This window comes from Rana temporaria, chromosome 7, assembly GCF_905171775.1.
Source record: "Rana temporaria chromosome 7, aRanTem1.1, whole genome shotgun sequence".
In the NCBI taxonomy this organism is placed as follows: Eukaryota; Metazoa; Chordata; class Amphibia; order Anura; family Ranidae; genus Rana; species Rana temporaria.
This window is the reverse complement of record NC_053495.1, coordinates 89,290,607-89,318,159: the sequence shown is the minus strand read 5'-3', so window position 1 is coordinate 89,318,159 and position 27,553 is coordinate 89,290,607. Positions and strand designations below refer to the sequence as shown.

Here is a 27,553-nt window from a genome sequence, read left to right as displayed (position 1 = left end):
GTGAGTTTACTGTATAAAGACTCAGGTGTAGGATTTGTACATAAACACAATCAATGGTAATAACTCTTTCTGATTCGCAAGGGCCCTTGCAGGAATCAGTAATCAATGTAAGTTAATGACATTTATCTCTGAACCTAGGAATGGTACCATCCATTAAACTAAAAGGGAGTCTATGCTCATGAGCGGCCCCTAACGGACAGTTCTACAGATCAGTCAATATTTGTGTTGCGGCCGGTCGGTGCACATAAATTGTAATCCACGGGTAACGATTAGCGGAATAAACTGAGTAACAATAATGTCTAAGACAGCAAGGCGTTGGTGGAGTGATCGCCTGTTAGCATCAATCCCTTCTACGGATCACTGACACGATTTACTAGGCCTCTAAGTTTCAGCTATGGGTCGAACAAGTGTCTGTGGCCGGTGAAATGGTACTGGGTGTTTTATAATAGCCAGAAAGTCAGAAACTAAGCATGTACTCTCTCACCCAACAGGCCGACCTGCCTGATTTTTTTTTCCCTCAGAAAAAGGGGCGCGTTGGTAAAGTACTGCTCCACAGCACGAGGGGTCCCGGACGAGGGTGCTCCACTGTTTCTGTTGTCAGCTGGGCTGCCTCTTTGACCTCCGGGAACACAGGTTAGATGCTGGGGTCTTGCTTCTATCTAGATGGCTGGTCTCTCGGTGAATAGGCCCAGGCTTCTGGCCTAGTGGCACGGCTGTGGTTATCAGCAGCTCCGCTGAGGAGAGAGTGCAGATCCAGAGAGAGCGAAGTTAGCCCCTCCCCTTTCTTAACTTCCCATGTCCGTTCTGACTGGCTGAGTGGAATTGTCAAGTGTTCCAATGGTACAGGGCATTGCGAGGGGCCTAGTCTGTTTTCTCCTCAGTCAATGGAGTCCATATCTCCTGCTACTCATAGCCCCGCAATGCATAACTTCATAACAATGTCCAACACGTTTACAAATGTGAATGTAATTCCAGCGGTGATTACCTGTCGTGAGACTCCGACAGGATGACCCCGCTACATTTACATGGGGAGAGATCCTATTTACATGCTTGCAGCTGGATAACGGAGATCGGCTAATCCTGTCTGTGTGGTTTAAAGCAATTTTGCCAAGCACAAGAGTGTCAGGCATAAATATCTGGTCAGTGTTTTATCCAAAGGGAGCGGAATCACTGAGTGGTGTGGTGGAAGATCATTAACGTTTACACTGGATCAACCTTCATTTCGGATGAATTTCATTATGCCTATGAACTATTTCACTTATCACAGGGTGATATTGTTACACTGATAATTTGAATTATCACATTGTCATCATCTTTATAGCGATACTGTAAAGAGTACTGCGTATGAAGTTGTCTATTTTATTTTAAGGTTTTTCTTTGCACTCGGTTGGAGGTCCATACACATAAGTGCAATTTATCGCCACTTATTTTTTTCACTATTGCGTTTAGGTAAAAAATACAATCACATTTTTACATCATTAAAGTGGCAGCAGGTTAGTCGGTTGTTTTTCCTTAAGTCACAGTGGTGGTACCTCAAGTGTGGGCATACGAGACTTGCTGACCATCAGCCATAAAAGTACAGCGAGTTAACATTGTCACTTTAGGACAGGAGCTGTGTTTTTGGTGGCATAACCAGGTGAAAGTAAAGGGGGGGGCGGGGCCTGAAAGTAGAAATCTAATATAGCTACCACATCTAAGGACTAGTAAGCTGTAGTATATTGAATGTTTTTAGGTTTAGAACCACCTTAAACGGCACAGGTTTCTGAAAGCACACCTACTGCCCTCCTGACTTTCTTAGATGGTCCAGGAAACTTGGTTAGGCAGTAGCTTGGCAGTAGATTATACAAAACGCAACAATTAACAAAAATTGCATAGACTGTGATTGTATAGACTATGATTATAGCACGGCTGCATTCTTTCCTTGTTAAGCTGACCATACCGTGAATTTTGGTTTTATTTGGGAAAGTCTAAGAAGAAACAGTTACTCGAAAAACGGTAATTGATGGTCGGACTTTAGAGGCAAGATGGGGAAAAAAATATACATTTTATTACAAAAAAATAGAAAAATATCAGAGCAAATCAATAAAAAAAAACATATAGGATATATGATATGGAAAATTTCCTCTGTGCAACATCTACGCGTTTCGCCGTTGGGCTTCCTCAGGACAAGCAGAAGAAAGTAGTAGTAGTAGAAAAATACATTTCATTATCTCAGAATAATCCAGGTCATATACATATATGTCGAGAGGATAATACGAAGGCGTTCCATATTTAGTAGAAAAGACCAGAAATATCTCTAAAAGATCCAAACAGCTCCCTCTACCTAGAATGTCGGTTGTGGAAATGCACCATAAATTCAAAAAGCCAATTCTAATGGTTCAAAGATGAACATTAATTCTGGGGCAGACCAGAGTGGGAATAGCAGAGACACGTATGTATCCAATATAGGGCAGCCAGGTACATCAAACCTGGACCCAAATACTTGTGTACTAAAGCCCTCAAAGGTAAGGCAGCCAGAACAGTATACAGAACATCAGCACATAGTAAACTGAATAGCGCCGTATGCCCGGGGGGATAGCACAGGCCTCCACCTCCTTGCTTGACTGTAGTGATGGCGTTCTTGGGGTCCTAGTCGGCATTTTCCTTCCTCCAAACACGGCGAGTCCCCGTCCTCAAGAAGGCACACTTTCAGTCATGCTAATGAACATCTAAATGATTCAGAGGATTGGCAGAAAGTGCTGTGGTCAGATGAGACCAAATTTGAGCTCTTTGGCATTAACTCAACTCTCAGTGTTTGGAGGAAGAAAAATGCTGTTTCTGACCCTATGAACACCATCCATACAGTCAGGGTGGGTTCACACTATTGCCGCATGCGGTTAACAGCAGGAATCCAGGTTGTCACCGTTCACTGTTTTCAGGTACGATTTCAGTCCGAATTTTGGGCTGAATTCAGACCTGAATCAGGCCAAAAGACGCACAGGACCTCTGAAATTTGCACCAGAGCGAAAAGATGTGAACTGGCTCCAATCCTGCTATGCGAATTGGATGCAGAGAAATCCGCATCCAATTTGCATAGGCGTGAACCCAGCCTCAAGCATAGAGGTGGAAACATGCTGCTTTTGGGGCTGTTTCTCTGCTAAAGATACAGGCTGACTTTGGCGCATTAAGGCGCCAATGGACGGGGCCATGTTATGTAAGATTTTGGATGCTGACGACCTTCCCTGAGCCAGAACACTGAAGCTGGGTGGTGGGTCTTCCAGCATGTCAATTACCCAAAACACACCGCCAAGGCAACAATGGAGTGGCTCATGAAGCGCAGTAAGGTCATGGAGTGGCCTAGTGAGTCTCCAGAACATGATCCTAGATAACATTTTATGGAGGGCGCCTCCCTTTCCTGTCACAGCACATTCGACCAGGGCAATTGGCGCTTCCTGGGCTTTCCGACATCAAGCTTCTGTCTCACAGGTGTGCAAGGCGGCGACCTGGTCGTCCGTTCACACCTTTACTAAGTTTAACAAGGTTGATGTGAATGCATCTTCGGATGCTTGCTTCGGCCGCAAAGTTTTGCAGTCGGCTGTTTTAAAGGTTGCAACTACTCCGTTGAGGAGCACAGGTGTGTTGGGGTGAAGTTTGACTTTTAAATGCTGTTCCCACCCCTCGTTTTTTTTTACACTGCTTGGGGACGTCCCTACAGTCAAGAGTATAAGGAAGCTGTGTCCGTCCATGGACAAATGAGAAAATTTGATCTTTCGCCATCAGGGTCAAGAGGAAAAACTCAAGATCAAGCCCAGGGACACGGGGTCCTGGGGGTGGAAACCTATTAGTCCCAAGGTCTCCTTATGAAGAGGCGCCCCCGCTCAATCAGGTGGGGGGGAAGGCTTCTGCAGTTCTCGGGAACTTGGCAAGAGGCGATCCAGGACAGATGGATCATCTCTACGTTATCTCTATGTTATAAACTATAGTTGCGAGAGTTTCCATCGCCTCGTTTCCTGAGATCAAGTGTTCCCAAAGATCCAGTAAAGAGAATATCTCTGTTTTTGGCGCTAGACTGGTTATTTTCTCAAAAGGTGATCGTAACGATTTCCACAGAAGAGTACGGTTTTGGATTTTATTCAAATCTCCTCTTCACAGTGCCAAAACCAAATGGGGATGTCGGACCCATCCTAGATCTCAAAGGTCTGAATCGATTCCTAAAAGTTCGCTCTTTTTCGCATGTGTATGCATACCAAGTTAATGGCCAACACCCCTTCAGACAAAAATCCACGGAAAAGTCAGATGGGAGTCTGATCGTGTGTAGGAGGCTTTACCCTTCGGTCTGGCTACTGCATCCCGGGTGTTTACAAAGGTTCCTGTCCCCGCTCCTGGCCAGGCTAAGGGCTCAGGGCATAACAGTTTTTTATAGCATACCTAGAAGATCTGCTGTTGGTGGATCAATTGGTAGACCGTTTGAATCAGTCTGTGGTCAGCACAGTCAAGTTTCTGGGATACTTAGGTTGGATTCTCAATCTAGAGAAGTCATCCCTGTGACCGGGATCCTCGGATCGGTCGTCAGTGTATGTGTCAGCTTGTCGGATATCCCAAGAGGCATCGGCTTCCACACAGTAGCTGGAGGAGAGCGGACCTGGAAGTGTCATCAGGGGGCGGCTGCAAAAACCAGGAAGAGAGATCCGGCTCCCAATGATGTGTAAATGAAGATGGCGGAGCGGGGCCCAACTTGTGGCGGAGGTTTCCAGCAGTGCAAGGCGGGATTGGCTGAATTCTGTTAATCAAGGATAAAAGTGTACACAGAGAACGCTCCTGGATTCCATTCCAGCAATAGGAGGATTTCGTTGACACGTATTATCCTCTAACTGGAGGTAAGCGCTCTGTGAGCTCAATCATTGTGAAGTCTCATCTAGATTGTCTACATTTGATGTCCAAGGGCAGAAGCTTTCACACAAGTTGATTTACTTGATTTATACACATTGGACTTTATTCATATGTTTTGATGCAATAGTTGCATTTGGTTTATGTTTTTGGACTTTAATTTATGGCTCACAGTTTGCCATTTTTTAGTTCATCTATAGATGTCATCAGTCTTCTGACTGTCTTTATATTCACTTTTAGATTTTCAGTTTGCGCTCATCACTCCCACTTTATACCTTTTATTTGTTGTTAGCAAAATTTAGATTTGAGCAGCATTTTGATCTTTTCACTGGTCACTTATCATTTTCACTGTTGGCTAGTGCTTTAGTTACCCACTTTTTTTTATACCCTATGCACAGTACCTGCATCTACACAGGAATTGTTCATCTGAAGAAGATTTTTTTCACCAATCCAATCTGTTAAGATCAAGATTATCCAATAGAGGATATTCTAAAATTTTGTAGAGAAAAGCCTTCAACAAAGCTAAAACAAGACCTAGAGCTGAACTTCTATTTAAGAAGATGCCCAAAACTGAAATGACTACAGTTAAATTCATCACTCATTTTTCTACTCATGAAAGCTCTTTCCGAGCATCAATTTCCAATAATTGGCACATTCTAGCTGAAGACCATACTTTATCCAAGTATATACACCCAACTCCAGAATTGTTTTTTAGACGGGCAACCTCATTGCGAGATACCTTGACTAGCAGATATTTTATCAACCTAAGGTTCAGGACCACATCCCACTCTCCCAGACTGACCTACCGCTGTGGCAGATGTAGCTGTTGCCCTTTGGATCTCTGAGGGAAAGGGCATTCGCCTGCCCAAACGGTCAGTGGTTCCAATCAAGACAATATGCTGACTGTGCTACCCGTGGAGTTATTTACCTTATGACTTGTCGGTGTATGCATGCATTTTACATAGGTAAAACTATTCGCAAACTTGGTATAAGGATGAGGGATCACCTCTACTATTCTGGTGGAGGCAAAATTCTAACACCTGTGACCAGACATCTAGGTCTACACAGTAGATTTGACAATACCGTGATCTCCTTCTTTGTATTGGAGGTTATTCACCCCAATCCCAGGGGCGGTGACTGGGATAATGCCATATTAAGGGCTGAAATGTATTGAAATGTATTAACGAGGTTAACTCCTACAAACCCTTTCTATAGGATTTTCTACTAACTGGTCTAGTTGACCAGAATGCCCCTGTTCTATGTTTGTTGCCCAATATCTCATAAGTTCCTTTATGTTCCAGTATATATACATCTTTTTTCCCCCCTAGTTCCAATTGATCTACTAAGATATTCCAACCCCTGGACACCACAATACTTGAGAAATTTTAAAATTGAAATCTTAAAGAAGGGTATTTGGACACGTTAGCATTTAATCTATATGGTAAACATATCTTATTTATGTCAAATTTTCTTTATATATTTTTTCAAAACCGTTTTTACAGAAGCCTGATCCCACATCTGTTTCTTCATTTGTGTTCCCTTGGGCTTGGATTGGATCCTTGGAAATAGGAGCTCTTGCATTTTTCCTAGTTGACACCTCGGCCCTTGGGATTTCTCCATTGGTGAGTGTGTGATTCCTCATTTTCTCTGGAGTTTGCATTATGCCCACAAGATGGCGCATGTAAGTCTCCAGGCTTGAAATCTTATCCATTGATGTCATTCAGTGGTGCCTCGGCGCATTGTTATGACACTTAAATGGATAGAAGTCAGGTGTATCTCATAGTATAAATTGAGAACTAATCTGTTACATATTCCCTGTGGCAGTTCATTTGGCGGTGGAGACACAGTGTATAGTGGACCTATTGGTATGTACTTTTCCTTTATGGATTATTAGTATGATCTATTGGATGATTCTCATGAGTTTTCACTCTGAGATAAATATTTGTTCTTTGGTTCTATAGACTGCTTTGAATCTGTTCGCTGTTCACATCTCTATTTTACCTCTGACATCTTTTGAGGCATGAGGCCTGATTGAATGCAGCTTTGCTGCCTGATGAGAATTTACTATCAAGATTAAAGAAATGTTTTATTTAGATGAGTGACTCTTTTCAACCACTCCCCATGGATCCAAGGTGAAACCCTGACTTATGTGTTCATTACATTTTTGATATTCGGATATATACTACACATGTATATCTTCTTTCTTTTTCACATAGAATCGCCTTTGATATCCTTTGTGATTCGCTTGAATTTTACTGTCTACATCTGGTTCTGGTCCACCCATGTGTTAATATATACTCCCCGCCAAATTAGGTGCTCCTTATAGTGAAGATCGTACAGGTGTGTAACTCTTTCTTGGAAGTGATATGATGATGATTTCCTCTCCCCCCCCCCCCCTTTTTTTTTTTTTTTTTTCCCCTCCTGTTTTTTTTAAAAGAAAAATGTTTACCTAACCAATAATACATTTGAAATCAAGTCCTTGATTATTAAATCAAGGTCACCACATGTTATGCTTAATTATTCATACATCCTTTTCTTTATAAAGCTTGTTTATATCATTTAATCTTCCCTGATTTCCTCACTCGCCCGGGAGATTGCCTTTTTTGGCCTAGAGATTCCCAAGTTTCTGGTGCTGGCTATGTGGGCGAGTTTGTATTTCACAAAATTCCATCTTTCCATTGGGTCCTATGCATTCCTACTGTGGGGTTACTATCAGAGGGATTAGTCTATACCTCAGTATTCTACTTTCAATACATGACAATATACCATGAAGATTGGTCATTAGTTATGTATATATTTTGATGTTGTTGTATATATGATTCATATGCATTTTTTTTTTGTAGATCTTTTTCTGACTTGCACTCCTAAAGAAGGGGGTAACCCCGAAACATGTTGAGTGTACAACAATCCAGTGCGGAATGACCATCTATATCTAATGTCCCTTGTATGTCAGATAAATGGATGTTCCACATATAGCAGCATCCAATGTCTAGGATCTATGTATTTTTAAGGCTGATTTTATTATGTATGATTTTGGAAAATAAATGTTTTATATTTTTGTAAATTGACTTTGTAATTCATACCATACCACAAGTCCATATTGCCTCCACGATATCTCTTTTTTCTATATAATGGGACGAAAGTACTTTTAATAATTTCTTGTCAAGTAGTGTTTCTCATATTTACCTTCACACATCGATATTTAGAATCCTTACAGTCCTCCCCCTACCTGTATCACATGCCATTTATTTTGGGAATTGAAGTAGAAAAAAAAAAGTAATATACTGTGCCAACCAAAAATACATGAAAAATTAGCTGGCAACACAACAATAAGACAAAATTGTAAACAAAGCATAAAATATAAAGTGTAGCGCTAATGTGTCTATTTCAATAGTCTTTAGCCCAGGGGTCTCAAACTCAAATTACCTGAGGGCCACAAGACGAGATTTTATATCCCATGGGGGGGCCGCATGCAAACTTTCAAACTTCAAAACAGTACTGGTGTCAGCGAACGCATTATTAACCCCCCCAGCACTGGTGTTAGCAGACATATTATTACCCCCAGCACTGGTGTCAGTGGATGCATTATTAACACTGACCACTACACTGACCACTACACACTGACCACTACACACTGACCACTACACTGCACACTACACACTGAACACTACACACCCCACTGACCACTACACTGCACACTGGCAACTACACACCCCACTGACCACTCACCATCAGGGCACAGCACATCAGGTCACAGAGACCAGAACATCAGGGCACAGCGCACATCAGGGTACAGAGCCCATCACATCAGATCACAGGGCACAGCACATCAGGGTACAGAGCCCAGCATATCAAAGCACAGCACAACAGGCCACATCAGGGTACGGGGCATGGCAAGGCACATCAGGGCACATGGCACATCAGGGTACAGGACACAGCACATCAGGGTACATGGGGCACATCAGAGCACATGGGGCACAAGGGCCACATCAGGGTACATGGGGAACATCAGGGCACATCGAGCACAATCAGGGTACATGGGGCACATTAAGGCACATCAGGGCACATGGGGAACATTTTTTTTTTTTTTTTTCATTTGTTTTTTATTTGATTTTAAAATGGCTTGGTACAACAGGCAGATATTTAAACAGGTAGCAATATTACAGCATACGAGCCAAGAGAGGAAAATTAAGCAAAAAACGACAAATTACAGACAATACTAATCATATTCTCAGCTTGTATAGCCGAAGGTGCCTGGTGCCTGCTATATCTCCTAGCCATATGTCTATTCTTTCCCTCCCTACCCCTGTCTAAGGAAGCGTGCTACCCTATTGATCGATCCACTGTGCAAAAAGGAGAGACGAGAAGAGATGAGGCCATTGGGTTTACAGCTTTTTCCTTTATATTGGTGTTAGGGGTCAAATTCCCGGGGGGGTGTTAAACCCTGTTTGGGGCTCTCATCCGTCCCACCCCGACCTCAATGGGGATCAGCCACTGCTGCCGGTGGAGGGTGTATTATCCTGGAAGGAATTTTTCCGATTTCCCTAGCCTAAGTTCCCCTCCGCCCTCTGCCACGGTCCCCATATTCTTTCAAATTTCTCGTAGTTCCCTTGACGAGTGAAGTACACTCTCTCGTTTGAGATTGTTAGCTTCATAGTTGCTAACCAGTTTTCTACCGACGGAGGAGTCTGTGCCTGCCATTTTTGGGCTATCGTCTTACGTGCCTGGAAGAGGCATCTCAATATAGCTTCCCTATTGCCTTGAGGAACTCTTATGTCCTCTATGCACCCCAAAAGACAAATCCTAGCCACTGGGTCAAGAGATATTCTGAAGACTTTGTTTATCTTTTCTATTATTTTCACCCAAAAGCCATAGAGTTTGGGGCACTTCCAGACCATGTGTATTAGATCTCCTTTATCTTTACATCTCGGGCATTCATTATTTTGTCTCCACCCTAATTTAAACATTTTATGCGGGGTATGGTATACCCTATATAATAAGAACAAGTGGGACAGTCTTTGCGCGGGGGCAATTGAGACCAAAGCGCCTTGTTGAATGATCCTATCCCACAGTTCGGGTGATATTGTTCCCAAGTCTTTTTCCCATGCTACTTTACTCTTAGCCGGGCCCGCTCTGCTTATCGCGCTAGCGCCCAGACTATTATATAATGTTGATATTAAGCCTTTGGCAATTCTTGCATTGATTACCTTAATAAGGATGGGTATCTGGGTCCATACAATTGTATTAGAGCTAAACTGTGCTTGAATAGCATGGCGAATCTGCAAGTACTTATAAAATGTTTTGTTTGAGATATTAAATTCCCTTGTTAAATCTAGAAATGTTTTTAAGGTATTGTCCTCAAACAGGTGCTTTAGGCGGGTTATACCTTGACTCGTCCACTCCCTCGATTCTTCTATACTTGTTACTTCCTGTAAGTTGTTATTTTTCCATAAGGGGGAAAATTCTGTTTGGCCAACATATCCCAATAGGGTCTTTGTAATATGCCAAACTTTAGTAACTAGTTTTATGGTGGGGTATTTGTGGGGGAAAAAATTTGCCTCTAGAGCTTCCACCAGCAGTTTGTGGGGGTTGCGTATTAACATCAAACGGATACATGGGGAACATTAGGGCACATGGGCCACATCAGGGTACATGGAGCACAATCAGGGTACATGGGACACATCAGGGTACACGGGGAACATGAGGACACAATCAGGGTACATGGGGCACATGAGGGTACATTAGAGCACATGGGGCACATGGGCCACATCAGGGTACATGGGGCATATGGAGCACATCTGGGTACATGGGGCACATGAGGGCACAATCAGGGTACATGTGGCACAATCAGGGTACATGGGGCATATGAGGGCACAATCAGGGTACATGGGGCACAGGTCAGCGTTTACTTGTGGTTTTCTTCACATGCAGAGTAAAGCAGGAAGCGTCTGTCATAAGTTCACTTCTCTCTCATGTCGCGCTGCGGCTGCTCCCTGCCCCCCGGCGGCCCCCCCCACTCTTCTCGTCCATCCCAGGTGATATCACAAGCAAATGGGGATGGACGAGAAGAGAGGGGGGGCCGCTGGGGTGCGGGGAGCAGCCGCAGTGTGACATGACAGACAAGTGAACTTACATAGTTAGTCAGGTTGAAAAAAGACACAAGTCCATCCAGTTCAACCACAAAAAAATAAACAAACAAAATAAAAAACACAATACAATCCCATACACCCAACTCCATACCCACAGTTGATCCAGAGGAAGGCAAAAAACCCCAGCAGAGCATGATCCAATTTGCTACAGCAGGGGAAAAAATTCCTTCCTGATCCCCCGAGAGGCAATCGGATTTACCCTGGATCAACTTTACCTACAAATCTTAGTACTCAGTTATTTTATGTACATTTAGGAAAGAATCCAGGCCTTTCTTAAAGCAATCTACTGAGCTGGCCAGAACCACCTCTGGAGGGAGTCTGTTCCACATTTTCACAGCTCTTACTGTGAAAAAACCTTTCCGTATTTGGAGGTGAAATCTCTTTTCCTCTAGACGTAAAGAGTGCCCCCTTGTCCTCAGTGTTGACTGTAAAGTGAATAACTCAACACCAAGTACACTGTATGGACCTCTTATATATTTGTACATGTTGATCATATCCCCCCTAATTCTCCTCTTCTCAAGAGTGAATAGATATAGTTCTTCTAATCTTTCCTCATAGCTGAGCTCCTCCATGCCTCTTATCAGTTTGGTTGCTCTTCTCTGCACTTTCTCCAGCTCTCCGATATCCTTTTTGAGAACTGGTGCCCAAAACTGAACTGCATATTCCAGATGAGGTCTTACTAATGATTTGTACAGGGGCAAAATTATATCTCTGGAGTCCATACCTCTCTTAATACAAGAAAGGACTTTGCTCGCTTTGGAAACCGCAGCTTGGCATTGCATGCCATTATTGAGCTTATGATCAACTAAAACCCCCAGATCCTTCTCCACTACAGATCCCCCCAGTTGTACTCCCCCTAGTATGTATGATGCATGCATATTCTTAGCCCCCAAGTGCATAACTTTACATTTATCAACATTAAACCTCATCTGCCACTCAGTCGCCCAATTAGACAGAGCATTGAGGTCGGCTTGTAAATTGGAGACATCCTGCAAGGACGTTATTCCACTGCATAGCTTGGTGTCATCTGCAAAGACAGAAATGTTACTTTTGATCCCAGACCCAATATCATTTATAAATATATTGAAAAGTAAGGGTCCCAGCACTGAACCTTGGGGTACACCACTGATAACATTGGACCATTCAGAGTAAGAATCATTAACCACGACTCTCTGAATTCTGGCTTTCAGCCAATTTTCTATCCATTTACAAACTGATATATCCAATCCTGTAGACCTTACCTTACACATGAGCCGTGTGTGCGGAACTGTATCGAACGCTTTTGCAAAATCCAAATATATCACGTCCACAGCCACGCCTCTGTCCAGGGTTTTACTTACCTCTTCATAAAAGGAAATCAGGTTTGTCTGACAACTTCTGTCTTTCATGAATCCATGTTGTCTGCTGCTTAAATAGTTTTTTTCCTTCAAGAACTCATCCATGTGGTCTTTTATTAAACGTTCCAGTATCTTCCCAACTATAGAAGTTAGACTAACAGGTCTATAGTTACTTGGTAAAGACTTTGTTCCCTTTTTAAATATAGGCACCACATTGGCTCTACGCCAATCCAGTGGTACTATTCCTGTCATTAATGAGTCCCTAAATATTAGATACACTGGCTTTGAAATGACAGAGCTCAACTCACCTAGGATCCGTGGGTGGATGCCATCTGGTCCAGGTGCTTTATCCACCTTTATTCTGTCTAAATATTTCTGGACCATATCACTTTTGAGCCATTGTGGATTTGGGGCTGTGTCACTCCCACCCCCATTTTGGACATGAGCTCCCCCATGCTCCATTGTATACACAGAGCTGAAGAAAGCATTTAATAAATTTGCCTTCTCTTTGTCCCCAGTCACCCACTCTTGATTATTTTGTAAGGGGCCTACATGCTCAGACTTCACCTTTTTACTATTAATATATTTAAAGAATTTTTTGGGGTTTGTCCTACTATCTTTTGCAATCTGTCGTTCATTTTGAATTTTTGCATCCTTGATTTCCTTTTTACATATCCTGTTATATTCTTTGTAACATTTAAACAACACTAGTGTTCCTTCATTTTTATATTTTTTAAAAGCTACTTTCTTATTGTTTATAGCTTTTTTAACTTTGCCCGTGAGCCACATAGGTTTTATTTTTAGCCTTTTAAACTTATTGCCCATGGGAACATACTTTGCAGTGAGGTTCCACACAGTCTTTTTGAAAAATTCCCATTTCTGTTCTGTGTTCATCTGTGTCAATAGTCCCTCCCAGTCCAAGTCCTGGAGAGCAGCCCTCATCCTTGGAAAATTTGCTCTCTTAAAATTTAGTGTTTTAATATTTCCTGTATGTATTTCCTGCTTATAGTTAACATTAAATTAAATCATGTTATGATCACTGCTACCCAGGTGTTCCTTTATCTGAACATTAGTAATAAGCTCTGCATGGTTTGAGATTATCAGGTCCAACAGAGCATCATTCCTAGTTGGGGCCTCAATAAACTGCACCATAAAATTGTCCTGCAATAGGTTTTTAAATTTTTGTCCTTTAACTGTCCCAGAAGTGCCATTAATCCAGTCAATTTCTGGGTAGTTAAAATCCCCCATTATTATCACCGTCCCAGCCCTTGCAGCCCTTTCCATCTGTGCAAGGAGCTGAGTCTCCACCTCCTCATTAACATTGGGTGGTTTATAACAAACTCCAATGATTAATTTTGAACTACGCACATCTGTATGCAGTTCCACCCATAATGCTTCAGCCTCACCACACTCTCCATCAACCAGGTTCTCTTTCACGCTTGCTTTGAGGTCACTTCTCACATAGAGACAGACCCCTCCACCTTTCCTTTTTACCCTGTCTTTCCGAAAGAGAGCATAGCCAGGAATATTAATAGCCCAGTCATGTGAGGATTGAAGCCAAGTTTCAGCAATACCGATTACATCATAGCTCTCCTCATGCACCAGAGCTTCCAACTCACCTGTTTTGCTTGGCAGACTTCTGGCATTGGTGAACAAACACTTAAATGTATTGTTACATTTTCTCTAGTGTTTTTCATATAATTTATAGTAGTACAAATGGCACTATTATTTCCAATGGCTGTTTGCAACATGGGAACTTTCTTGTCACCTGCCATGACCCTCCCCCCATCTATCCCCATTCCACTCTCCATTAATGTCTGACCCCTAGCTGACCTGTGTACCCGATGTAATTCTAGTTCACCCTCCCCCCTCAATCCTAGTTTAAATACTCCTCCAGCATTCCCATAAACCTCTCCCCCAGCACAGCAGACCCCCTTCCATTCAAATGCAAACCGTCCTTAGCATATAGGTTGCACCCCAATGAAAAGTCATCCCAGTGCTCTAGAAACCCAAATCCCTCCTTCCTACACCAGGTCTTTAGCCATGCATTCAGCTCTCTAATCTCCCCCTGCCTTTCCTGTGTTGCGCATGGCACAGGCAATATTTCAGAGAATATCACCTTGGAGGTCCTTCCCTTCATCTTGCAGCCTAGTTCTTTAAATTGATTCTTAAGGAGCCTCCACCTTCCATGTATACTGTCATTGGTTCCAACGTGGACCAAGACAGCTGGGTCATGCCCAGCCCCTCCCAGTAATTTATCCACCCGGTCCACCACATGCCGAACCCTGGCACCAGGGAGACAGCAAACCATTCGGTTGAAGCGATCCTGGCGACAAATTATTCTATCAGTCCTTCCGATTATAGAATCCCCTATTACCACCAACTGTCTAGGCCTACCTGCACTCCCCTCCCCACCTCTACTAGATGGGTTGCTCTCCCGGCTGTTAGGGGTAGCAGTAACATCTAGGGCTGCCACCTCTGTGTTTGCCACCTCCACATCATCACCCAAATTGGCAAATTTGTTTTGATGCACAAATACAGGACTGGCCTTCCCTTTCTGCATGCCCCTTCCACTCCCTCTAGCTACATTAACCCATCTCCCTATCTGATAATCCTGACTTGCCCCTCCACCCTCCACATCAACCTTAATGACCACCTGCTCAGCGAGCAGAGAACCCCTTTCAAGGTTGTCATTTCTACCCAGTGTTGCAACTTGCTCCTCCAGATCTCTAATACGAGCTTCCAGAAGGGCAACCTGCTCACATCTGTCACAGCGGTATCCATCTTGGAGCTGTTGCACCAATTTTGCATACATGTGACACACTGTGCACTGAGCAAACCCTTCAACCCTGCTAGCACTCATTTCCCAGTTACAATACAATTACTTGTAGGAAGTTTAAGAAGTTACTTACAGTTTTAGAAGACTCCTGTCTTAACTCTTGTTTTAAACTCCTGGTTTTTAACTCATCACTTGTATTCAAAAATCCCACTTCTGATCAGAAATTCCACAGATCTACTCTTAGCAAGGAGCCAGCTCTTATGGAGTTTTTACAGACACTTATATACTCACCTGTTACCAATTAAACACTCCCCTTAATTAGCAGAAAGAAAAAAAAGAAAGCTGTTTAAAAAGTGTCAGAGAAATGAGACAAACAATTCAACACTTTCAAGCACAAACAGTTAAAAGCAGCTAACAGCAAATCCTGGTTTTTAACTCATCACTTGTATTCAAAAATCCCACTTCTGATCAGAAATTCCACAGATCTACTCTTAGCAACTTAGCAACTTATTACAGACGCTTCCTGCGCTACTCTGCATGTGAAGAAAATCTTCTCCCCCCAATTCCGCGGCACCCCCCGCCCAGCCTGCGGGCCATTTATAACCGGTCCGCGGGCCGGTACTTTGAGACCCCTGCTTTAGACTGACATTTTTCACTTGCCATCACCTGCTGTGGTGGATTATTGGATTATTGGTTTAGTGTGTTACATACTTTGTGTGTGTTTTGAACTTATCACCAAGCCTTGGACACCCAATGATCACCAATTAAGGGGTTCCCTTCTTACATGTGTTGTAATTATTGTCACGGAAGGTCCCCGCATCCAGACCAAATGCTTCCGTCAGATACTGCTTCCCATAGTCTCGACATAGATACCAGATATTTTAGCTGCCTTGTAACACACAACGAGACAAGACTTGTATGTGTGCTAAGTATGGAGTCTTTAATAGAATCAAAAACACAATCTTTTATACAGTAAAGAGGAGGTGGCCAGAACAATAATTAACATGAGCTAATTTATCTAATCATTTAGCCAGACAAGGTGACTAGACACCCCGACTCTTCATTCATCTGCTGTACAATACACAATCTCTTAAGCGTAAACACAGGACATCTTCACACACACAATAGAGGCAATTAGCACAAAGAATAGAGAGATAATGTTGTCACCTCCAGCTAACATCCAGCAGTCTGAAAGAGTCGCATCTACAATTAACCCGTTGAGTTCAGAATCAACAACCTTAAGATAGTCCTACAGATCTTGGAATATATGTGGATAATAATTACATAATAATCCCATCTCATTGTAGTCCAAGATATCATTCTTCAGGCATCCTATGCCCCTAGTGGTCATAGGATGATTTTAGACATAAGAAGGTCTGAGTCTGTGACATTTATTTATTGCACAATTGAAGTAGAAAGTACCTGTTTCTTCAGGTTCTTGATCCCACATCCTTATTCCTCACCTAGGTGAAGATGATGTAGCCCTTTCCCGGCCCACCCTGCCCACAGCTTCCTGTGATGCATGTCGCACATCCCCGGAGGTATCGAAAGTCTCTCTCAGGAGTCAGTAATCGGCTACTTGAAGTACTGTGTTTCCCCGAAAATAAGACCTAGTGTTATTTTCCAGGAGGGCTGCAATATAAGCCCTACCCCAAAAAGAAGCCCTAGTTTAAAATGCTTTTAAAATTCTATAATCCACTCTATTACAGTAGTATATAATGTACAATCTGTGTGTTTCTGTAATATAATCCTGGGGAAAAGGGCTCCGGCCAGTCACAGAAGCGCAGAGCGGTACTATAACAGAGGTATTTGGCACAATTATATTACAGGCACACATTGTACATTATATACTACTGTAATAGAGTAAATTATACGATTTTTACAAGCATTTTCACACTGGGGCTTCCTGTCAGGCAGGGAGGAAGAGAGAAAAAAGACAGCACATTACATGGTAAGACCTACCCCGAAAATGAGCCCTACTGTGTCTTTTGTTGCCAAAATTAATATAAGACCCAGGCTTATTTTCTGGGAAACAAAGAAGTTGATGGCTTTTTTTTTTTTTTTTGATAGACAACTTAACTACTTGTCGACCTGCCGTCGTCGTTTTACGGCAGCAGGTCGGCTCCCCTGCGCGAAAGCCTGTAGCTCTACGTCGGCTCTCTCGCAGGCCACTAGGGGCACGCTCTCCCCGGAGTCCTGTGCGCGTGCCCGGCAGGCGCGAACCTCGCCGGGCACACGCGATCGCTCGTCAGAGCGGGGACCGGGAGCGGTGTGTGTAGACACACAGCTCCCGGTCCTGTCAGGGGGGGAAATGCTGATCCTATGTTCATACAATGTATGAACAGAAGATCAGTGATTTCCCCTAGTGAGGCCACCCCCCCTACAGAGAGAACACACCCAGGGAACATACTTAACCCCTTCCCCGCCCCCTAGTGTTAACCCCTTCACTGCCAGTGGCATTTTTATAGTAATCCAATGCATTTTTATAGCACTGATCGCTATAAAAATGACAATGGTCCCAAAAATGTGTCCGCTATTATGTCGCAGTACCGAAAAAAAATCACTGATCGCCGCCATTACTAGTAAAAAACAAATATTAATAAAAATACCCCCTATTTTGTAAACGCTATAACTTTTGTGCAAACCAATCAATAAACGGTTATTGCGTTTTTTTTTTTTTTTTTTACGAAAAATATGTAGAAGAATACGTATCGGCCTAAAACTGAGGAAAAAAAACTTTTTTTATATATTTTTGGGGGATATTTATTACAGCAAAAAGGAAAAAATAGTCATTCTGTTTTCAAAATTGTCGCTATTTTTGTTTATAGCGCAATAACTAAAAACCTCAGAGGTGATCAAATACCACCAAAAGAAGGCTCTATTTGTGGGGAAAAAAGGACGCCAATTTTGTTTGGGAGCTACGTCGCACAACCGCGCAATTGTCAGTTAAAGCGACGCAGTGCCGAATCGCAAAAAGTGCTCTGGTCTTTGACCAGCAATATGGTCCGGTGGTTAAGTGGTTAAGCTACTCTTTAGCAGTATGGGCTTTATGGTTTTCAGAGTGACCTAACCTGGCTGAATATGGCAGAAGTGTTTGTTACATTTAAAACAGAAAACAACATATATCTACAACAAAAATATTCTGCTTTGTGCATTTATAATTGTGATTTTTGTTTATTTTTTTTATAGTTTTTATCCAATGCAGATGCTTTTCAGAAAGCTTTAAGGGAAGAGGAGAAGAGAAGGCGAAAAGAGGAGAAAAGGAAGGAAATAAGAAAAGGTCCCCGGATAACGCGATCTCGATCAGAGTTATAACACTGAATGAGGCTAATAATGTGGGCATTTGGTTGGTCATAGTCGTCTTACAGGGTTGAAAGCACATGTGCCAAATCGGTTCCCTGGAAAATGCAAAGGTTAAGAAATTTAGTGTGTTGCAACACTAAATCCTGAATGTCGCAGAAACTAAATTTCAAAGTATATTATTGTAAAGCATTTATTTATGTAGAATTAGGCAATGAATTTGTTTTATTTCATCCACAACGAGTAACAAAACCGGTATGTTTTTTTTTTAAAGCAGATCTTTATATAACAAAGTGGTGTCAGACCTGAACGAGTGTCCCCAGCTGACCATTATTTGAGTAAAAAGGTCCAGCAAGGTTTTCCACTGAGAATGATATGAAAAAGAGGAATCTAAAGATACAGAGTGGGGAAGATACTCCTAGGAGTTCAAAAGGGAGGAGGGGAATAAGGCGAACAGCGGTCTTGCCTATAATTATGAACTTCATTATATATATAAAAATTGGACAGATACAGTAATGCAGACTGCGCAATACAGGTTAAAACTTAGGATAACGTTGTCGTAAAAAGCACATACCTGGGTTCACATGCAGACCACAATCGTGAATTATAATGAAGTGCAGTCAATATTGTAAAAGGATATAGATAAGTGTGTAGGGGTTCAGTTCTAGTGAGATAACATGAAATCTCTGTTAGCCTAGATATGGTGGTACAGATACACTGTTGATGTCTGCTCTCAAATGGATATCTGAGATCCACCCCTCAAATTAACTTATGCAGCATTGGTCAGTGTTCGGGTTCAGGTTGCAATGAGACAGCAGGAAACCTTAGTGTTAGCCTGAATTCTGACTAGTACATACACACTATGGAAGTCTGTCCTCAATGATCAGTCTGAGATCCCCAGGGAGTCTTAATGGCATGGACCATTGGCGGCCCGTCCATAGGGGGCGCAGGGGCGCCAGATTCCCCCCCCCCCCCCCCCAAAGCTACTCATCAGAAAAAAAGTAAAAAAAAAAATTTTTTTATAACATGTCCCTTTAAGTGTGTGTGTGTAGGGGGGGGTGGAGCGCCGGCCACAGAGGTGCTGTGGGAAGCATTACGTCATCTAAATCGTGAGATTGGGCAAGCAAATCTATCGGCTGGCTTTTATACTGCCCATGGAGCGCAAAGCTCCGCGCTCTCACTACCACTCTGTGCTGGATGTGTCCTGTTGGTGGTTAGTGATTGGCTGGTCCATAGGACTGAGGCCCCGTACACACGGCCGAGGAACTCGACGTGCCAAACACGTCGAGTTCCTCGGTGAGTTCAGGGATGAAGCCGCCGAGGATCTCGGCGGGCCGCCTTCTCCCATAGAACGAGAAAATAGAGAACATGTTCTCTATTTTCTCGACGAGTTCCTCGGCGGCTCCATCGGGCCAAAAGTGTACAGACGACAGAGTTTCTCGGCAGAATCCGGGTTTGACCGAGTTTCTCGGTGAATTCTGCCGAGAAACTCTGTCGTGTGTACGAGGCCTTAGGGTGGTGCTTTTATTGGACCAGCCAATCACTTCCGGTTTTCTGAGTGACTCATCCTGGCTAGTCTGAACATGAGAGGATTCGGCCGGTGATCGGGACATCTCACTGAAGCTGCTAGCAGGTAATTAAGCAGAGAACTCTTGTGTTGTGCTCTCAGAACGTGCAGCAGTTTCCTGTGCACCTTGTGTAGTGGATTTGGGGGGTAGAAAGAGGGGGGGGGGGGTGCAGTGAAGGGCTGAGAAGCTTTTAGCACATTTCCTGGGGACAGTAGATCTGGATGGGGCTGCTAGTGTTATATGTGTGGCAGGTAGGGGGAGGGGCAGCCTGGGATGCAGTGGATAATGTTATAATAGTTGTTCAGGCTGTCCTCTCCTTTCCTCTCATCCAGCTGAATTTACTCCCAGTCTGAGAGCAGAGATTAGAGGTTCTCCTTGGCAGGGGGATCAGTTCATACTGGATGGCATGGTGACATTGTGCTGGGAAGACAGGAGGAGGGCAAGACAAGCTTTCTTCACTGTACACTGATCTGTGCTGGATCAGAACACCGACAGGCAGATCTACATTCTCCTGATCATTAAATATCTCCATCGCTCCATCATATCCATTCATCCACCCCCCCCCCCCCCCCCATTCATCCACCCGACCCCACCCATCCACCCACCCCATCCATTACACCCACCCCACCCCATTATTCCACCCACCCCATCCATCCATTCCACCCACCCACCCCACCCCATTCATCCACCCCACCCATCCATTCCACCCACCACATTCATCTACCCACCCCACCCCATTCATCCACCCATCCCACCCCATTCATCCATCCCATCCATTCCACCCACCCCATTCATCCACCCACCCCACAACAATCTATTCCGCCCACCCCACCCCATTCATCCACCCATCCCATCCATTCCACCCCATTCATCCATCCCATCCATTTCACCCACCCCATTCATCCCATCCATTCCGCCCACCCCACCCCATTCATCCATCCACCCATCCATCTCCTCATTCTCCCACCCATCTATCCACTCCCCTACCTGTCCATCCATCCCTTCACACCCTTCCTGCTGGTTGTGTATATCGTGGCTATCCCTCCTCTTTCGTATATGAAAGCAGTTGGTATTGTCCTAAAGCTGACCATACGCTGTCCAATCCCCTTTTTCATCAGACCATACACAATATAGTCTGTGCAATTTCCCAAAGATCTGCCAACTACTATGTAGTGCAAGAGCCTGCCTTGGGGGGGAGAGCAAGTCCAGCCGCCACTGGCATAGACTACAGGCAGTTACAGAAACAAACATTCATTAACACTGTAATTTTTGCACTTTTAGAGAAGGGAGAAATGTCCAAAGGGCGAAACTTTTAAATAGTCGCACTATCATATTGTTCCAAAAACGATGTGTTCCCTTTTGTAGGAGGATCGCACAAAAAGTGCAATGTGTAGGGATAGTTTGTTGGTTACTATGTACAGCACGGTTTTGCAGGGTGAGTACAGTGAGATCTGGGGGTGACTGTGAGCCTCCAAATGTTGGGAGATAGTGGGTGGAAGCAAAAGGAGCTATAATGTGGATCACATTCATCTGCCGTGCTGCTAGTCAGCCTCTGGTCCCTGATTGGGACAATATAGTTGACAATGTTACTCACAGTTAAGAATTGATGCTGAATGCCAGGTGGCCGTGACTTATCCAGAAATTCTCCTGTTGTGGGGCTGCTGACAGTGTTTTCCTCCTGGCTCTATGTAGGTCCGTAGAGCTTTCGGCAAATGTTCCTTCCAGTAGACGGGGCTGAAGACTCACAGGGGAGTAGTAGTAGTCCGTACTCCACAAGCGCACTGCTGGGAGCCTTGGTTGCTCAGTTCTGGACTTAAAGGGTCACTAAAGGAAAAAAAATATTTAAGCTAAATAGCTTCCTTTACCCTAATGCAGTCCTGGTTTCATGTCCTCATTGTTCATTTTTGCTGTAATCCTTCTCTGTTCTGCACACTTCTTGGTTGTCTGTTTCCTTATGAAAAAAGTACTGGGAGCTTCTCTCTGTGGTCTCTAATCAAGAAGGTGTGATTACTGTGTGTCTAAAACCCCACAGAACCAATCAGTTTCATTTTTAAAAACAAACACTGCCCTGTATTGGCTCTGTGTCCCTGTCCTTCACAGAAGCATGAAACTGGATGAAAAGCAAAACTGAAACTGTAGGCACATTATGATTGATTTTTATCTATTTTGAATCATTTTTAAAAGGAATTGGTTAACTATTATGTCTCTATACCCTGTAAACAGTCATTTCAGAAAAAGAAAAAAATGTTCCTTTAAGTCCTAAAGGCTTGTCGACTGGGAGAGCCGGGTGGTGGTAGAGTGCTATGATCCAGGGGTGATACTATTATGCAGGAAAGATTCCAGTGGCCACTGTAGTCTTTGCTTTCATTGGCGAAGAAGTGCTTGTGCCATCAATGGCGGTCTGCTGATGGTGGTCACTAGGTTCTGGTGTGAACTGGGGTGTGCTGAAGCAAATGCACCGACTAGTTTCGTCCACTAGATGGTGTGGCCTTCTCACTGTACTCACCCTGCAAAAGCGTGCTGTACATGGTTACCAACAAACTATCTACACATTGCACTTTTTGTGCAATCCTCCTACAAAGGGAACACATACTTTTTGGAACAATATGATCGCGCTGACAATTTAAAAGTTTCGCCCTTTGGCCAATGCTGCATGAGAAGTTAAAGGGTCACTAAAGGAAAAAAATTTTTTAGCTGAAATGACTGTTTACAGGGCACAGAGACATAATAGTTAACTAATTCCTTTTAAAAATGATTAAAAATAGATAAAAAAACAATCATATAATGTGCCTGCAGTGTAGTTTCGTTTTTGCTGTTGTTTGCTGGTTCTCTGATGTACAGAGAGCCACTAGAGGGCAGTCAGCCAATAGAGAGCAGTGATACTTTGTCTAAAACTCCTCAGCACCAATCCAGTTTCGTTTTACACACAGCTCCTTGATTAGTGACCACCGTGAGAACTCTCCCAGTACTGTGGTTATCAGGAAACAGGCAACCAGGAAGTGTCCAGAACAGAGAGGATTTACAGCAACATCAAAGCAAAAACGAACCATGAGCACATGAAACCAGGACTGCAGCAAGGTAAAGGAAGCTATTTAGCTAAAAAAAAAAATTCCTTTAGTGACCCTTTAATTTAAGGGGTTGATCCCGGATATCTATTTGAGAGCTGACGTCAACAGTGTATCTGTACAGCCATATCTAGGCTAACAGTGAGATTGGGGGGATCATACTCCAACGGTAGATGCGTTTTTCAGTGAGACACCAATCCGGAGCTGAGTTTTAAGGGCCTGGTAGCCCACTTTTATTTAAAAGAAAAGTTCACAAGAAACAAAAGCAGCCCTCGCAGGGGGGTTTCATCATTTCTGTATCTTGCAAAGAAAATCAAGTCGCACACAGCGACTTATCTGCACACAGCATTTGATTCGCACACAGCGACTTGTCCTCTTGACACACACGGCTTTTAATTCGCACACAGCGTCTAGCTTACATCTTTCTGCTCCAACAGTCATCACCTCTGCCTCCTGCAGAGATGCATCCACTCTGTCTTCTCTCACAGAGCTTTTGGAAGTCACCTGACTCCTTAGCACAGACCTCCTGTCTGTGGGGTGTGGCCCTGAATGCTGTTTAGATCAGCCTTCAAAAGCCCAAACCACAGCTGGCCAATTAACTTGTGTTTGTCTCTCCCAAAATATGGCAAAAACCCGCTATCATTCAGGTAAGACAGACCCAAACCACCACATACCCTCCCCCTCTGTTTCGAACCGGAGGGAGGAACACACAGACCCATCATCACAAATGGGTCACCTCTGGGCCAACCATTGGCTACACAGGCCCATTTTTTCCGGGTCTGTTTCCACCAACACTTCGCCATGGCGGCTTTGTGCCAACTATGAGCAGCAGGAGTCCTAATCTGCCCAACCCTTCCTCTAAAGGGGCACTCTACCCAGCTCTTCTTCTGGGTGTGCTTCCACCAGCACTTCTTCCTAAACCATGGGCTCTTACAAATCCCTCTATCCCTTCTATCTTCTGGCCTCAGAATCCCTCTTTTCCCTCCCATGGACCCACACTCCTGGGACTGTTGGGGACCTACTTCTATGGGATCTGTCAGGAACTGACCACTCTCACTACCTGACTCAACATTGTCAATGGGACCTCTGGTCCCCTTGTTTGTTAGGATAGAGTCTATGGAGGGACCACCTACAGGCAAGCAGTTACTCCCTATGGGACAGTCCTGCAGTTTCACATCGCCCCCTGTTGTCCAACACTCCAATAACAATTGTCCTACCAACGCACATTTTTCCACACTAATCTCTTTAACCACTTCTGTGTCCATTGGTACCTCAACCAATAGCTCAGAATTGTCTGACAGTGCTCTACAGTGCTTCTCATACACTTTGTTACAGATATCATTACCGTTATTTCCTATCAAAGTGTCTCCGGGTACCTCAAACTGTACCTCTCTGTGAGTGATGGACTGAATTCCCACTACTGCCACGTCCATTCCGAGCCCTTCCTTTACATGAGGTCTAGAGGGTGAGACAGTACGCGCGCCATGTACCAACCACTGCTCAGCCGTACTTCGGACTGCACCAGTAGGAATACACTCCATCACATCAGCAGACGGAGAGACTTCCACTATGTCTATTACTTCTGATATCTCTAACAATTCCCCTGAGCGCCTTCCGCACCCAACCGCCGCTGGAAGCACTCTCGATGAGAACTGTGAGACAACTTTACACAAAATTAACCAACAGTAGAGCAACCAATTTTCATTAATATTGCTTAACAATGCCTGTACCACCTGTGTCCACCGATTGGTACTACGCAGTACCATGTCACCCTTCTGCTGTGGATACACGCAGGTGTACATTGGAAATATTGTCACCAATTCCAACAACATCTCAGTTATTTTTAAACATGTCACATCTAAACACAGAACTCTAGGAATTTTTCCTTTACTAACGATGTGGAGGGGCTCATTTGCTAAAGCGTGAGAGGCTGAGTCATTTAAAGAGACCTCTACCTCAGAGGCAACTGACAAAACTTGCGGCTTCCCTTGAGCACTGCAAATCGCATGTGCGACACTCATCCTCTCACTTTCAGCAACACTGAGCGATTCCAAATCGCTATCCATTACCATATCATTCTGAAGAGCAACATTCCTCATCTCTTTTGCTGAGGACAAAACTTCTGCCATGTATGCGCCCTTTTCAGATCCTTCCAACTGGAGAGGGTTAACTTCTGCAAAAACCAATGCACCCGTGTCTACCGGCCCTGCAGTCTCTCCATTTTGCATAGCAGAATTTGTGTCCACCGCAAACACATTTTTAAACACAGCAGGCTGCAATAACATAACTTGACCACTGTGTGGCGCTTCATTAAACTCGTGAGGACTTTTTCTGTCAGCAGCGACAGACTGTAGTAACACATCACTACAAGCAAATTCAGACATATCAGTTTTACCATTTTTCTCATCACGAAGGTCAAGTACCCTCTTATCCATCAGAGCGGCACGACCGTCGTCCCAGGCAACCTCTGGCTCCAACACACAGAGCTCCCTGGAGGTTTCTAAGGACACCTCTGCAACCTTACCTACTGTTGCTAAGGGAAATCGCATAACCTGTTTAGCGATCACCCCTACCTCATTACTAGTGAACACATCACCATAAGTGCATGTATCATCAACAACATCATCATCATTTATAAACATAGCAGTTCTATAACCTTTATCAGATTGACTTTTATCAGAACGCACGGCACCCTGCATGCGACTCAGCACATTAGCCTTCCTCTCTAACGGAACTATTTTGCCCACTAGGGCGGCTTCACAGTTGTCCTGGGAAACACCTTGCCTTACCAATACAGGCTCCTTGGCGGTTTCCCTTGGCAACTCCGCAGCAGCTGTCTCTATCGCTAGGGAACATGACACACCAACTGTTTTGGTCACCCCTAACACATCTCTCTCAACATTCTGCTGGACTACCTTAGGTGCACCCATAGTCCATATGTCCATTTCAGACCTTGACCTTGCTGCAAGCAGGGCTTTACCCTGTGTCTCCCCACTGATCTGGGTAACACACTGCAGCAAGTCCATTTTTACAACTTCTGCCGATGTCCTCACCGGACACACTTCACTTGAAACAGAAACTGCAACAGTCTTACCATACTCTGAAGTCGGCAAATCGATCTTCACTTGAGGGCATCGTCTCTCAGTTGCATATTCACTGGTGAACTCCTCCTGGTGGCCACAGGACGAAATTACAGCAGGCATCTCCCACTGTTTAACACCCCCTGCAGACACAACAGAAGACTTCTTGTTGCCAGGGGTGACTGAAAACACATCTGAAAGGGAACCTTGGTCCACCAACGAAGAGTTCCGCTGGCCCATGATACGATGAAACTCTCCTCTAAGAAGGATTTCCTCTTTAAACTTGCAATAGTCATCCTGGTCACTGTCCATCAAATGGTAAACCGACCGGTACTCCACCGGCAACAAGGTTTGCAGCAATTTTGGCCACCGGTCTCTAGGCCATTTCCCCCTTACGGCAACTTTTTCAAATTTTCCCAAGAAGTCTCCAACCTCCTCTGCTGGTAGCATGGGTTGCATGTAATCAGAGGCACAAATCATAGCACCTTGAACTGCATCTGACACCTTTTCTCCGGTTGCTAGCGGAAACTGTGCTCTCCTAGCTGCATGTTGCTGGCTCTCCGACACACGTAGACTTCTCTCTCCATGAAGCAGCGTTGCTTTAAACTTGCCAGGACTCTTTGTCTTGCGGTCCACTGACCTGACATCATAGGCGTTGCTATGGGCAACTGCACCCATCTGCTCACTCTTTACATTCAGAGTAGGCTTCTCATACCTTTGCTTTGTTGAAGCCTGGGACAAAGGGCATTTGGAAACTTCATGCCCCCACTCACTGCACTGCAAATAGCGCACTTGTTTCTTAATACTTTGCACATTAATAGCTGGCCGGCCTGCACCAGCGTTGCTAAGGGTAACAGCATGAACTTCCCCTTTATTTTGGTTCAGTGCGGCCATGTGTCGCTTGCACCAATCCACTGCAGACTCAAACTTTGGTGGATTCTCTGCACTTGCAATCACCTGTGCACTCATTTCAACTGTGTTGCTAGGGACAACAGCATGAACTTTGACTTTGGCTTGGTTCAGCGCAGCCAAGTGCTTTTTGCATGATTCTGGGGCTTGTTCTGTCGGCAACAAACCCTCCAGCCACAAAGTCCTGTCTCTCATTTCAGCAAATATTGCTTTCTGTTTGAGACTTGACCTTCCCATCGCTGCAAACAGGGCAATGATTTATAACACAGTTCCTTTTAAAACACAGGAAAAAATGTTGGTGTACTTTCTACAAGACTTGCCAACAGACCGCTTTCACACGCAGACTTCACTTTCTGCGATTCCACTTGAATTATCCATTCACTGGGCCTTCCCAAATGGATATGTCTTCTCAGGCCATGTGCAACACAGTCCATTAATTGAACTCCTGTGCAATGCAGTTCTCCTGACTGCCACACACAGCTAACAGAAGTTCACAGCAG

The 27,553-nt window shown here is 44.1% G+C and overlaps 1 protein-coding gene across 2 annotated transcripts in view; it reads left to right on the top strand.

Annotated features, from left to right (window-relative positions):
- CCDC134 (coiled-coil domain containing 134) overlaps positions 1 to 18,683 on the top strand; it is a 171,887-nt gene extending 153,204 nt beyond the window's left edge. The window contains exon 8 of one of the 2 annotated variants that reach the window (XR_005750590.1): positions 18,321 to 18,387. Coding sequence is in view for 1 of the 2 variants with exons in the window: in XM_040359634.1 (XP_040215568.1) it covers positions 18,321 to 18,446 (126 nt within the window). In the remaining variant the exon portion in view is untranslated. Of the gene's footprint in view, positions 1 to 18,320 lie in introns of both variants that reach the window. The other variant, XM_040359634.1, reaches the window with a different exon arrangement.
- The last annotated feature ends 8,870 nt before the right edge of the window (positions 18,684 to 27,553 follow it).